Source organism: Ascaphus truei, chromosome 11, assembly GCF_040206685.1.
Source record: "Ascaphus truei isolate aAscTru1 chromosome 11, aAscTru1.hap1, whole genome shotgun sequence".
Lineage (NCBI taxonomy): Eukaryota > Metazoa > Chordata > Amphibia > Anura > Ascaphidae > Ascaphus > Ascaphus truei.
Window position 1 is genome coordinate 52,927,808 of NC_134493.1, and position 15,778 is coordinate 52,943,585.

Sequence of the window (15,778 nt, forward strand, 5' to 3'; positions counted from 1 at the left end):
CGCGCAGCTTTTAAGCACAGTATGGGATTAGATGCAAAGCCAGAGAAACCACTCACAGACTGCGGTTTCAACCTTGTTGGTCTCAGTGTGAGGCTGGTTGTACTGGCTTTGCAGTTTTCAAGGCTGAGTAGGTTTACCATACATTATTTAAATTATGGTGGGTGAAAAAGGCGACAAAAAACCTCTACTGTTAGCAAATAGCCAATAAAGAATATCACTTATATATGTGTGAATATGTAATAATCACTTTTGTAATAATTGATTATTATTTATTATAATCATCTATTTATTTTTTGATTATATATATATATATATATACAGGCATACCCCGCTTTAAGTACACTCACTTTAAGTACACTCGCGAGTAAGTACATATCGCCCAATAGGCAAACGGCAGCTCGCGCATGCGCCTGTCAGCACGTCCTGAACAGCAATACCGGCTCCCTACCTGTACCGAAGCTGTGAGCAAGCGGGGAGACTATAGAGCCTGTTACAAATGCGTTATTTACATCAGTTATGCACGTACATAACGATTGCAGTACAGTACATGCATCGATAAGTGGGAAAAGGTAGTGCTTCACTTTAAGTACATTTTCACTTTACATACATGCTCCGGTCCCATTGCGTACGTTAATGCGGGGTATGCCTGTATATATATATATATATATATATATATATATATATATATATAAAATTATGTGTGTATGTATGCATATAGTACAAGATCAAATTATATGCGTATGTATATATGCATATAGTACAAGATATGTGTTTTGATTGACAGTATATAATGTATATATGTGTGTTTGTGTGTAAATATAAATATATATATTGTACGGGATATGTTATTTTTTTCTGTATATATATATATATATATATATATATATATATAGTTACATAGTAGATGAGGCTGAAAAAGAAGACATATGTCCATTGAGTTCGACAAATACACGTGTATATATATTTACCGGCTGTCTTTGAGTAGGTTTGCTGGCCCTGCACTTCTTTAACCCTTTGAGGGGGCCCTCTGGCACTCTGGCACGTGACCACTTTGTCACCGATGACTGAATGGAAGGGGGAGGAGTCATCCCGTGGCTGTTCACCAATGGGGCAGATCGCGGCCTGTGCTAGTCACGCAATCTCCCTTAAGACGACAAGCATTTTTTTTTGGGGGGGGGGGGCGTATCTACTGCCACACGGGGTCACCCGGGGTATCAGTTCCCCATGGCATAGTACAGGGGTGGCCAACACCAGTCCTCAGGGGGCACCAACAGGTCAGGTTTTCAGGATATCCCTGCTTCAGCACAGATGGCTCAGTCTTCGACTGCACCACTTGTGCTGAAGCCGGGATATCCTGACAACCTGACCTGTTGGTGGCCCCTGAAGACTGGAATTGGCCGCCCCTGGGATAATAACTACGTCCCAGGGCACTCAAAAGGGTTAAAGGCGATGTAAAACAGCAGGCGAACGCTTACAGGGATCCAATGTACGTCATTACCCAGAATCCTTTGCTGCAGCAGACGGGCTAGGCGGTTATGGGGTCCGGACATGTACACGCGCTGACAAGTGGTTTTATTTTGTTTGTTTTTTTTAAATTGGAATTCACTATTTAATAATTTTTTCGGACGCACGAGTCGATTCCTGTTATTTTATCCCCGATGTGTATATCCCGGCTACGGATTAACCCCTAGCGTTACCGGCCCGGCTAACAAGCAAGGGGTTAAGTTTTCAGGAGAGGTAGCAACAGGGTGTAAACACTTGTGAAGTTGCCCCGGCCTCTCTGAAGATTACCAGGCATTCGGAGTCACCAGGCAACCGGGGAGAAACTTCCTCATTACCAAGCCGGCAGGGGAGAGCTGGCTCCCAGCATGGCTGCAAGCTGCTGCTAGGCAGTCTTGGGGTCTCAGCGGAGGCGATACAGGCAGGATGGTCTGAAGAGCTTGCAATCTGAGGCAGTGAAGTGCCCATCTCCGGAGGTAAAGAGGCAGGCATGGATTGTTTGGCTGGGAAATGAGTGTGTGAGCCTCTTTGGGTATCTCAGACTTGGGGGGGGGGGGGGGGGTGTTATATATGAAGTTGTGATAGTGCCGATCGGGGAACTATCGCACAAACAAACGCCTGTTGACTGCAAATGTGGGTTTCTGTGCGATAGTGTCTCGATTAGCACTATCACGGTGTAATAAATACCCACCACCGATACACACAGACACTAATGCACACACGTAGACACTATTACACGCCTGGATACACACACATTAACACTGATACACAAGGACACAATAATACACACACTTATAGACACAGATACATTGACACACCGATACACACACTAATATACACACTAATGCACACACGTAGACACTTATACACACACACAGTAGTACACGCATGGATTCACACACATTAACACTGATACACAAGGAAACACTAATACACACACTTATAGACACTGATACACTGATATACCGACACACACACTAATACACACGCATTCACTAATACACACATGAACACACTTATATACACACGCACACACTGATACACACACTAATAGACACTAGTACACACACACACACACACACACACAGATATACACAAATTAACACTGATACACAAGGAATCACTAATATTACTACACACACACACACACACTGATACACATACAGTTATAGACACAGATAAGCTGACACACTGTTATACACACAGACATACTAATACACACACTAATAGACATTAGTACACACACGGATATACACACATTAACACTGATACACAAGGACATGCTAATACACACACACTGATACACATACACTTATAGACACAGATACACTGACACACTGATACACACACACACACACACACACACACACAGACATACCGATATACACAAACACACTGGTACACAGACACTAATACACACATGAACACACTAATACACTAGCACACACACGGATATACACAAATTAACACTGACACACAAGGACACACTAATACACACACACACACACACACACACTTATAGACAGATAAACTGAGACACCATCATACACACAAACATACTAATACACACACTGAAATATTCAATGATATGCACATGGATACACACGTTATATCCTGCTTGGATTGGAAGCCTCTATTGGTCTATGTGTGTATGTACATGTGTAAGTGTGCATGTACCAATCCATGTATATCAGTACGTGTGTATATCAGTACGTGTGTATCAGTGTTATTATATCGGAGGTGACCCGGGGCGCCGGTCCTCACTCGTGATCTGGGGTTTAGGCCTGGGACATAGTACAGCAGGCCGTGCTGAGCCGCGCTGAGCAGATGCACTTACCCCCTGCATCTGTAATCAGCGCGGCTTTCGCAGATGCTTCCGCATGCGTGCGGAGGTTCAGGTATTTTGAGGAGACAGGCTTGCTTGAATTTTGGCGCTGAGGGGAGCGGAGGAGCGGTCATGTGACCGAAAACAGCCAATGGTAGCGAGGGACTAGCCCCGCCTCCCACCCGCGCTCACTGCCTCGCCTGCCAGGACGCAAAAAAGCACCTGCTTGAGCTGGCGAGGCAGAGCAGGAGCGCGGATCAGTGCGGCCCGAGGCACCATGCCCCAGGCCTCAGGCTGCTGCTTTACTCCTGCTCCGTTCTGTTTTTATGGGTAATTTGGTATGGCTTTTCTGTGGACGTTTCTTCCCCATACACTGCCCTTGCTTTATTTATTTTTTTGTTATTTTGATTAATACATTTTGATATTTTTTCGAATATGTGTTTTCTGTATATCTTTGTTTGAGTGCTGGAACTTTTCTCTATATTCATCTTTTTCATGGCTATGATTGCCAACGGGGGGTCCCCTGCACCTCATATTTATATTGATATGAATGATTGTTTATGGAGTGCTGTTTTCGTTCTCTTTTTACATCATATCGCGCTGCATGTTATCATATCGCGCTGCATGTTATCATATCGCGCTGCATGTTATCATATCGCGCTGCATGTTATCATATCGCGCTGCATGTTATCATATCGCGCTGCATGTTATCATATCGCGCTGCATGTTATCATATCGCGCTGCATGTTATAATCGCTCTGCGTGTTATTACATTGCTCTGCGTGTTGTAATATTGCTCTGCGTGTTGTAATATTGCTCTGCGTGTTGTAATATTGCTCTGCGTGTTGTAATATTGCTCTGCGTGTTGTAATATTGCTCTGCGTGTTGTAATATTGCTCTGCGTGTTGTAATATTGCTCTGCGTGTTGTAATATTGCTCTGCGTGTTGTAATATTGCTCTGCGTGTTGTAATATTGCTCTGCGTGTTGTAATATTGCTCTGCGTGTTATTATATCGCTCTGTGTGTTATTATATCGCTCTGCTTGTTATTACATCATTCAGCGTGTTATTACATCATTGTGCATGTTATTACATCGCTCTGCGTGTTATTACATCGCTCTGCGTGTTATTATATCGCTCTGCGTGTTATTACATTGCTCTGCGTGTTATTATATCGCTCTGCGTGTTATTACATCGCTCTGCGTGTTATTATATCTCTCTGCGTGTTATTACATCTCTGCGTGTTATTACATCTCTGCGTGTTATTACATCGCTCTGCGTGTTATTACATCGCTCTGCGTGTTATATCTCTCTGCGTGTTATATCTCTCTGCATGTTATTATATCGCTCTGCGTGTTATTATATCTCTTTGCTTGTTATTATATCGCTCTGTATATTATTACATCGCTCTGCGTGTTATTAAATCGCTCTGCGTGTTATTATATCGCTCTGCGTGTTATTATATCGCTCTGCGTGTTATTATATCGCTCTGCTTGTTATTATATCGCTCTGTATATTATTACATCGCTCTGCGTGTTATTATATCGCTCTGCGTGGTATTATATCGCTCTGCGTGTTATTATATCGCTCTGCGTGTTATTATATCGCTCTGCGTGTTATTACATCGCTCTGCGTGTTATTATATCTCTCTGCGTGTTATTATATCTCTGTGTGTTATTATATCACTCTGCGTGTTATTATATCTCTCTGCGTGTTATTACATCTCTGCGTGTTATTACATCTCTGCGTGTTATTACATCGCTCTGCGTGTTATTACATCGCTCTGCGTGTTATTATATCTCTGTGTGTTATTATATCACTCTGCGTGTTATTATATCTCTCTGCGTGTTATTACATCTCTGCGTGTTATTACATCTCTGCGTGTTATTACATCGCTCTGCGTGTTATTACATCGCTCTGCGTGTTATTACATCGCTCTGCGTGTTATTATATCGCTCTGCGTGTTATTACATCGCTCTGCGTGTTATATCTCTCTGCGTGTTATATCTCTCTGCATGTTATTATATCGCTCTGCGTGTTATTACATCGCTCTGCGTGTTATTATATCGCTCTGCGTGTTATTATATCTATCTGCGTGTTATTACATCTCTGCGTGTTATTACATCTCTGCGTGTTATTACATCGCTCTGCGTGTTATTACATCTCTTTGCTTGTTATTATATCGCTCTGTATATTATTATATCGCTCTGCGTGTTATTATATCTCTCTGAATGTTATTATATCGCTCTGCATGTTATATCGCTCTGCGTGTTATTATATTGCTCTGCATGTTATTATATCTCTCTGTGTGTTATTATAACGCTCTGTATATTATTACATCGCTCTGCGTGTTATTATATCGCTCTGCGTGTTATTATATTGCTCTGTATATTATTACATCGCTCTGCATGTTATATCTCTCTGCATGTTATTATATCGCTCTGCGTGTTATTATATCGCTCTGCATGTTATTATATCAATCTGCATGTTATTATATCTCTCTGCGTGTTATTATATTGCTCTGAGTGTTATTATATCGCTCTGCGTGTTATTATATCGCTCTGCGTGTTATTATATCGCTCTGCGTGTTATTATATCGCTCTGCGTGTTATTATATCGCTCTGTATATTATTACATCGCTCTGCATGTTATTACATTGCTCCGCAGTGTGTTGCTGGCCCCTCTGGAAGCAATCTGTGTTAAACATTTGCCCCACCCGGCTCTTCCACCCTCCAGCTCACGGGGCTGTCTCCCTCCTTGCAGATCTCCTGTGCTCCCAGCATGTCCTGCTCCGTGTCCTTCAAGGAGCTGGTGAACCTGGCCATCGGCTCTCCGGAGCTGGGCGCGGTCAACTTCAACGCCCTCCACTCTCTGCTCCATGGCCTCCTGGAGCACCTGCAGGTGGGAGAGGTGCGGAGGGACCTGTCCCAGGAGGAGAAGGACTTCATCCAGCCAGATCTATCTCCGGTGGGCCTGGCCACAGAGGAAGGGAGGCAGACCTCGCTCTTCCACCAGCTGCAGGAGAGGATGGGTAGGATGGAGGCCAAGCTCCTGCACCTGGACTCCCTGCCCAGCTCCAGCACCCTTCTGCTGGGCAGCCAGTCCCAGAACAAGCCCGTGCAGGAGATGTGGCAGCTGATGCAGCTCAAGAAGAAGGTGGAGATGAATGAAGATGGGGTCAACAAGGTGAGTGCCCTGAGATGATCCAGGCAGAGGGTGGGGACACTCCCTCTGTCTCGCATTGGCCCATATTTGCTAAACGGTGCTGTCTTCCAGCGCTGGATATATGGCACATGATGTTTGTCCCTTTCTGGCCCTGCTCACTTTGCTGGGAAGTGACCTTCCCAGTGCTGGAGAAAACGTCAGTTTTATTTAAATGAAAGCGCCTATAATCTCCTCCAGCTCAGGGAAGCGGATTCGCAATGTATTGAGTAAAGATCGATGTATCTCAGACTCTATATCTCACCCTGTGTAGGACTGACAGTGTATCTGTCAGACTTTCCCTCTCTCCCTCTCTCCCTCTCTCCCTCTCTCCCTCTCTCCCTGTACCTCAGTCCCTGTTTCTCTCTCTGTATCTCAGTCTCTGTCTATCTCTGTATTTCAGTCTCTGTATCTCAGTCTCTGTCTCTCTGTCTCTCTCTCTGTACCTCAGTCTCTGTCTCTCTCTCTCTGTATCTCAGTCTCTCTCTCTGTCTCTCAGTCTCTGTCTCTCTCTTAGTCTCTGTCTATCTCTGTATTTCAGTCCCTGTCTCTCTCTCTGTATCTCAGTCTCTGTCTATCTCTGTATTTCAGTCCCTGTCTCTCTCTCTGTATCTCAGTCTCTGTCTATCTCTGTATTTCAGTCTCTGTCTCTTTCTGTATCTCAGTCTCTGTCTCTCTCTCTGTATCTCAGTCTCTGTCTCTCTCTGTACCTCAGTCCCTGTCTCTCTCTCTGTATCTCAGTCTCTGTCTATCTCTGTATTTCAGTCTCTGTCTCTCTCTGTATTTCAGGCTCTGTCTCTCCGAGTATTTCTGTCTCTCTTAAGTCTCTGTCTCTCCCCCACACCAGGCTATGAACGCTTTCCAGGAGTTACTCAGTACTTTTAACAGCCTGAAACAGACCACAGACTTGATTCAGGCCGATCTAGCTGCCCTTAGTGACCGGGTGACAAAGGTAAGTTATAAACATATAGAAGACACAGCCCTGTGACATAGAAGCAGCGTGTGTGATGCCCGTCTGCTCACGTACGGGGTATCTTCAGGAGTCTTATATCGTTATAAGAAAGGATAATCGGCCATAATTACTAACATGTGCCAGTCTATAACACCTTCTGTTCTGAAATATCCCTCACAGGCCATTGAATCAGTAAAAAGCCGTCCCTAAGGTGTCTTATAGCACTGCTTAGTAAAGCTGGCCCTACATCTCTTAGCATTTCCCTCTAAACAAATGAGGAACAAATTAAAATCCCACTTTTTTAATTGAACACACACACGTGTGTGTATATACCATATATATATATATATATATATATATATATATATATATATACTAGCTGAGAGACCCGGCGTTGCCCGGGATGTAAATGCGTAATAGGTAGTATTATTTATAAATCGTGGAACAATAGGTGACTGTTTGTTGTAAAGGTTGGATAATAATGTTGAAAAGAAAGATGGAAGAAAATGTAATACGATGTTGTATAAAAATGGTTTATTGCAAACACACCACAGTACAATGTCATCTCTCCTGCTGACAGTAAGGCCTGGTAAGTTGTGGGCATGCCAGCAGTAATTATGGAGGTTTGCCCTCACACCCTGGTGGGGTGCCCTGTGTATGGATGGGAGTGGTCACATGCTCTGACTCCATGGTTAGTGATGTCAGAGGTGTGTCAGCCCCAGAGGTTACATAAGGCACAGCACTGTTTCTAAAAGGGTTCTAGTACAAGTTCAGCTAAGAGGAGGAGGAGTTCAAGTTCTAGTCCTAGTCTGAGTTACTGGTTATGTTATAGTAACTGTAAGGAGACTGTGTCCAGGGACCTGGCGCAGTGGAAGGAGATCCCTGCGGGGATAGGGGATCCCTATTAAAGGAGAATCACACCTTTAGAAGGGAAGCACTGACTCAAGATGAGTGGCTAGATATTCTACTGCGTGGGGCAGCTAGCCCACCTCAATCAATAAAGATGCTCTTATTCGAACACCCTCTCGTGTACATGTGTGGAGTGAATGTACAGAGGGGAGCACCACGGAGGAGTTCCTCGTCAGGACCATCCCCAAGTGACCGAAGGGACCCTGAGGAGGTGGAGGCGCTGCACTGGAACTAGGTGAGATTCAAGACACTACCTCAGCTGCCTGTCTGGACGGGTCCTCCCCACACACCATCATGCGGGAGACTCAGGAGTCCTGTTGCCAACAGGTGCACCACCAGACACTACCACACTAATGGGGACCGGTTAGACCACAGGGGCCAATGTGAGATTGGGTGGGTCAGGCCAGTCCAGAAAACCCGTTACATATATATATATATATATATATATATATATATATATATATATATATATATATTCATGTAGAGGTATCAGTACCGTGTTAGCCGAGCTTCAATAATCAAAAAATAAATAGATGATACCGTTCTGTGGCTAACGAAATGCTTTTATTTGTGCGAGCTTTCGAGATACACTGATCTCTTCTTCCGGCGATGTTACAATGAATGAAGCAAAAGGTATATATATATATATATATATATATATAGATATATATAGATATATAGATATCGATATATATACCCATATACACACATATATGGATGTGAAACTTGGACCCTAAATGCCAAGACAATTCAGAAGCTTCAGACAACGCAAAGAAGTATGGAGAGATGCATGCTGGGTATTATCGAAGAGACAGGAAGCAGAATAAATGGGGTCGTCACCAAACAAAAAATCTGCGACATCATCACAAGGGTGAAGAAATTAAAATGGCGGCCGGGCCGGACCTATCGCAAGAAGAAATTACCCTCGCTGGGCAAAGATGGCGTTTGACTGAATCCCAATGGAGATTAAACTACCAAGACGACGACCAAAGTAAGATGGGAGGATGAAATCAAAAAATGTGTTGGAGGAACGTTGGAGAAGAAAGGCTGTAACCGCAGTACCCGGGAGAGCATTGGGGGGCTATATCCAGCAGTAGTGGCTGATGATGATGATGATGATGATTGTGTGTTGGTGTGTGTGTCAATCTCTTCCCTGCCAGAGGGATAATCCAAGACCAGTTGGGATCAGTTACATTGCCACTGACCATCTTCTGCTCTGTCAAACCCCTCCCGTAGGGTGACCATATTTATCCTGGGACAAATGTCACGCATGCGCAGTCACGAGTGCAAACAGCGGCCATCAAGCGCTGATCGTGCATGCGCCGGCCAGCGCAGAGAAAAAACGGGACAGTAGCGCAAAAAATCTTGACCTGGGTCAACCGTCCCTCCTCTCCTCTTTGCAGATCAACATCCACGATATCGAGCAGAAGCTGCAGCAGCTGGTGGAGAAGAGCGAGACCATGCACGTCCTGGCAGACCAGCTGGTAAGTCCGCGTCCCACGGCGCGCGTAAATCTGGGACCGCTCCCGGGTTCTGCGTGGGGGGGCCTCTCTGGAGTCCAAGGGGTTCAGTAAAGATTGGTAAAACCTTTCCCTCCCCCGCAGGAGATCTTGCAGAACAAGCTGTCCTCTTACCCTGAGCCGGCGGATGTGGTGACGTGGCCGTCCCTCCATGACGCTATGACGGTAACGGTGAGCGCAGAGGGAGGGGGACGTCTCTGAGACTTGGTGCCAGCTCGCTGGGCCTGTTACCCATATGTGATAGCTAATGCAATATATAGCATGGTGTATGGTGACCACTCCCTATACATACATACTGTATATAGATACACACACAAATTGCCATATAAAACGTGCTTTTTTGGCTCTAAGTATATATATATATATATATATATATATATATATATATATATATATATATATATATATATATATATATATATATATATATATATATATATATATATATATATATACAGTGCTCGACAAACCCGGTCGCCCACTCGCCAGGCGCGAACGGAAATTGGCCGGTGGCCAGCTACTTTTTTCCCCTGCTCTGCGCAATTTTTTTTTATTTTTAAATAAATAAATAAAAATATCCTCCTGGCTGATTGGCCAATTGGTCGTGACGTGAAATGGAGCCCTTCTCTGCAGGGGTAAGTAATGGCTGCTCCCTGTCTCCTGCCCGCGCTTCCCCCCTCATCCCCTCCAGTCTCCGCTACTGTCGGGCAGGAGATGACAGCAGGGGATTTCCCCCCCTGTCCCACGGTTCCGCTCCTGTCCCTGTGGCTGCACGCGCGGGGCAGGAGATGACAGCGGGCGATGTCTCCCCCCCCCCCTCCCTCCCCTGTCCCGCTTGCTCTCCGGTTCCGCTCCTGTCCCTGTGGCTGCACACGTGGGGCAGGAGATGACAGCGGGCGATGTTCCCCCATCCCGGTTGCCCCACGATCCCGGCTTTCCCCCAGTGCCCGTGGCTGCTCCCGATGCCATCAGGGGTGTTCCCCTCGGTCCCCGTGGCTGTCTCCGCTTCCCCCTCCCACAAATGTAAAAATAAATAAATAACAAAAAAATATCCTCCTGGCTGATTGGCCAATTGGCCGTGACGTGGAATGGAGCCCTTCTCTGCAGGGGTAAGTAATGGCATCTCCTCGCGCGCTCGGTCCCTGTCTCCTGCTCGCGCTTCCCCCCTCATCCCCTCAGTCTCCGCTCCTGTCCCTGTGGCTGCTCGCGCGGGGCAGGAGATGATAGCGGGGAATGTCCCCCCCCCCGAACCCGCTTCCCCTCTGGTCTCTGCTCCTGTCCCCGTGGCTGCACGCGCGGGGCAGGCGATGACAGCAGGGGATTTCCCCTCCTCCGGTTCCGCTCCTGTGGCTGCACGCGCGGGGCAGGGGTGTTCCCCTCGGTCCCCGTGGCTGTCTCCACTCCCCCCCGACCCCCTCCCAACGAGAGAGAGTGTGAGTGTGTGTGTATGTGTGTGTGTATGTGTGTGTGTGTGTGTGTGTGTGTATGAGAGAGAGAGTGGTGTGTGTGTGTGTATGTGTGTGTGTGTGTGTGTGTGTGTGTGTGTGTGTGTGTGTGTGTGTGTGTGTGTGTGTGTGTGTGTGTGTGTATATGAGAGAGAGAGAGAGAGAGAGAGCGAGAGAGAGAGAGAAAGAGAGAGAACGTGTAGGACACCAGAGTTACCCCCCCACTCCACCCACCCAGTCATCCCCCCACCCAGTCAGTCAGTCATCCCCCCACCCCACCCAGTCAGTCACTCCCCCCCCGACCCAGTCAGTCACTCCCCCCCCCCCACCCAGTCAGTCACTCCCCCCCACCCAGTCAGTCAAAAGTCAGTCATCCCACCCCCCTGCCCCCTGCCCAGTCACCCCACCCAGTCAGACAGTCAGTAATCCCCACCCAGTCACAGTCAGTAATCCCCACCCAGTCAGACACCCCGTCACCCCATCACCCCACCCAGTTACCACATCACCCCACCCAGTCACCCAATCCCCACACCCATTCACCCCATCCCCACACCCAGTCACCCCATCCCCCCACAGTCACCCTCTCTCCGTCTCTCACCCTCTCTCCGTCTCTCACCCTCTCTCTCTCAGTTTCTCGCTCTCCCCCTCCCTGTCTCTCTCTCACCCTCTCTCTGTCTCTCTCTCACTCTCTCTCACCCTCTCTCCGTCTCTCTCACCCTCTCTCCGTCTCTCTCTCACCGTCTCTCTCACCCTCTCTCCGTCTCTCTCTCACCCTCTCCCCGTCTTTCTCTCACCCTCTCTCCGTCTCTCTCTCATCCTCTCTCATCCTCTCTCCGTCTCTCTCCGTCTCTCTCTCACCCTCTCTCCGTCTCTCCCACCCTCTGTCCGTCCCTCTCTCACCCTCTCTCCATCTCTCTCTCACCCTCTCTCCGTCTCTCTCACCCTCTCTCCGTCTCTCTCACCCTCTCTCCGTCTCTCTCTCACCTTCTCTCCGTCTCTCTCTCACCTTCTCTCCGTCTCTCTCTCACCATCTCTCTCTCTGTTTCTCTCACCCTCTCTCCGTCTCTCTCACCCTCTCTCCGTCTCTCTCACCCTCTCTCCGTCTCTCTCACCCTCTCTCCGTCTCTCTCACCCTCTCTCCGTCTCTCTCACCTTCTTTCCGTCTCTATCACCTTCTCTCTCACCCTCTCTCCTGTCTCTCTCACCCTCTCTCTCCGTCTCTCTCACCCTCTCTCTCCGTCTCTCTCACCCTCTCTCTCCGTCTCTCTCACCCTCTCTCTCCGTCTCTCTCACCCTCTCTCTCCGTCTCTCTCACCCTCTCTCTCCGTCTCTCTCACCCTCTCTCTCCGTCTCTCTCACCCTCTCTCTCCGCGTTTGCCTTCCCAGCCTGGGTTCATGCCTGGCTGACGGGCGGCTGATCTGTTAAATGATAATGATTAGGATTTAATAGGCTGCAATGCATCGCGTGTCTACCAGATGGCATAAATTCATGAATTGTAAAGCAGTATATATATATATACTGTGCAGTATTGCAGCCAGCGGGAATAAAATGCTTCAATCCCTGCCTGGAAAATACCTCAATGCACTGGGGCAGAAAACAGTCACAAACCTCAATACACCCGAGTATACCCGAATTCGTGGGACTAGCCGAGCTCGAATAAAGTGTGTCGCCAGTGTAGGTGGCGAGTAGATTTTTTGGTTCGGCGAGTAGATTTTTGGGTGATTTGTCAAGCACTGTATATATATATATATATATATATATAATTTAGATATACACACAATGACATAAAATGTGATTCATTGGTTGTAAAAAATATATATATATTTGCTGAATTGGGTATATATATACAATACACATTTTAAGTTATGGTGGGTGAATAAGGCGACAAAAAAACCTCCACCGTTAGCATATAGCCAATAAAAAGATAACTTGTGAGCACATTCACATGTCCTAGATAGGTCTGCAAAACCGCCTTTCACCGTTATCCACTGCAGCAAGGGATTATGGGACATGACATGCAAATGAGCACACAATGTGTGTATTAGACACACAGGTTAGATAAAATCTAAACGCAGTGCATGTTATCCAAACAGATTATATGTTAAATACACATCCTAAAATATATATGTATAGACTATATGTGTGTGTATATATGTACTGTGTATATGTATATGTATGTGTATATATATATATATATATACACACACACACACACACACACACACACACACACACACACACACACACTCCATGCAAGCTCTAACCCCAGAACAAAAGACAAAGATATCCAATGTAACAAAATACATAGTTAAATACTTCACTGTTCGTATTCTCACGCGTACGGGTCATTTAGTTAAACCCTTTGGCCAAAGCGTTATAAGCCTGAAGCCACGTCACGGCACGACCAGTATGCAGCCACGTCACGGCACGACCAGTATGCAGCCACGTCACGGCACGACCAGTATGCAGCCACGTCACGGCACGACCAGTATGCAGCCACGTCACGGCACGACCAGTATGCAGCCACGTCACGACCAGTATGCAGCCACGTCACGGCATGACCTGTATGCAGCCACGTCACGGCACGACCAGTATGCAGGCACGTCACGGCACGACCAGTATGCAGCCACGTCACGCCATGGCCTGTATGCAGCCACGTCACGGCACGACCAGTATGCAGGCACGTCACGGCACGACCAGTATGCAGCCACGTCACGACCAGTATGCAGCCACGTCACGGCACGACCAGTATGCAGCCACGTCACGACCAGTATGCAGCCACGTCACGGCATGACCAGTATGAAGCCACGTCACGGCACGACCAGTATGCAGCCACGTCACGACCAGTATGCAGCCACGTCACGGCCAGCATGCAGGTCCTAACACTACCTGTGAACATTCTCATTTACCTCTGCAGTGGGGGGAGAAGGGTCTCAGTGGGCCTGTCCTGCCCAGGAACATGGAAAAAACCTGCTGCTTAAAAAGTGGGTTGGTGGATGGCTTAAACCCACGGAGGAGGGGCCACTAACCTCCAATCAACTGATACCAGTTGAAAATTAAAATGAATAAATGCACAATCCAAGCAACCTCTAACCACAGAACCCACCCCATCAATATGTATGTACAGGCGGTCCTCAGTTATCCAACAGAACACGTTCTGGAGGTAGCGTTGGACAGTGAAACCGCTGTAACGTGAGTCCCATGTTAATCAGTGGCGGTGAGCGTTGGGTAACGCATTCCGGCGTCGAAAAACGGCCCGTAGGGAGGCATTGTAAAGCGTTGGATATGCCATTCCTTGTAAAGTGAAACGTTGGATAACGAGGACTACCTGTATGTATGTATGTATGTATGTATGTATGTGTGTATGTATGTGTGTATGTATGTATGTGTGTTTGTGTGTATGTATGTGTGTATGTGTGTATGTATGTGTGTATGTATGTGTGTATGTGTGTATGTATGTGTGTATGTATGTGTGTATGTATGTATGTGTGTATGTATGTGTGTATGTATGTGTGTATGTATGCATACACACACACACACACCTATATTGTCCAGGTATGTTATCCAGGACACAGGAGTGTCAGGGCAGGGGTGGGGGGGGCCTTTGCTGACAATTATTTTGTGCCCCACAGACCTCAGACTCGACTCTCAGCAATGACGTGAAGCAGAGGTACGCCATGACCATGTTAAGCAGCCTGGGGCATCTGCCCAGCAAACACGAGGTCCTGGAGTTCCGGGCCCTGGACATCGAGAAGGAGCTGAAACGGCTGGAGGCAGAAATCAGTGAGTCCGGTGCAACCTCACTGCCTTTGATGTGGGCTAACCCACTGCCAGCTCTCCTTTCATTCCCTGTGCCTCAGGCAGCAAAGGTTAGACTGTAAGCTCCTCAGGGCAGGGTCTCGTGCCTGCAGAATGCCATGTACAGCGCCACGTTCACTGGCAGTGCTATAGAAATATTATTATTGGATGTTTGGATAAGTGTGGAAATGTTTTGTGTGTGTGTCTGTGATTGTCTGGTACGCAGTTGTGTGTGAGAGCAATTGAGCTGTGGGTTGGGGTGTGTGATAACGTGCCAGTGTTTACAGGTGAGAGGTGTGTGTAAGGGTGTGTTCGGATAGGAGACGGTGGGATGGCTGTGTGTGACTGTCTGGTACGCAGTTGTGTGTGAGGGCATTTGAGCTGTGGTTTGGGGTGTATGATAGCGTGCCAGTGTGTATAGGTGAGAGGTGTGTGTATAAGGGTGTGTTGGGATAGGAGAAGTTGGTGGGATGGCTGTGTGTTGGGTGTGTGTGTCAGAATTTGGTGGGATGGCTGTGTTTTGGGTGTGTGTGTGTGTGTGTGTGTGTGTGTGTGTGAGAAGTTGGTGGGATGGCTGTGTGTTGGGTGTGTGTGTCAGAAGTTGGTGGGATGGCTGTGTTTTGGGTGT

The 15,778-nt window shown here is 47.1% G+C and overlaps 1 protein-coding gene across 1 annotated transcript in view; it reads left to right on the plus strand.

Annotated features, from left to right (window-relative positions):
• C11H16orf96 (chromosome 11 C16orf96 homolog) overlaps nucleotides 1-15,778 on the plus strand; it is a 43,527-nt gene that overhangs the window by 5,756 nt on the left and 21,993 nt on the right. Inside the window, exons 2-6 of the mRNA XM_075566321.1 lie at nucleotides 6,088-6,510; nucleotides 7,373-7,477; nucleotides 9,790-9,870; nucleotides 9,991-10,077; nucleotides 14,985-15,135. Of these exons, the coding sequence (XP_075422436.1) occupies nucleotides 6,106-6,510; nucleotides 7,373-7,477; nucleotides 9,790-9,870; nucleotides 9,991-10,077; nucleotides 14,985-15,135 (829 nt within the window). The 5' untranslated portion in view covers nucleotides 6,088-6,105. The remainder of the gene's footprint in view (nucleotides 1-6,087; nucleotides 6,511-7,372; nucleotides 7,478-9,789; nucleotides 9,871-9,990; nucleotides 10,078-14,984; nucleotides 15,136-15,778) is intronic.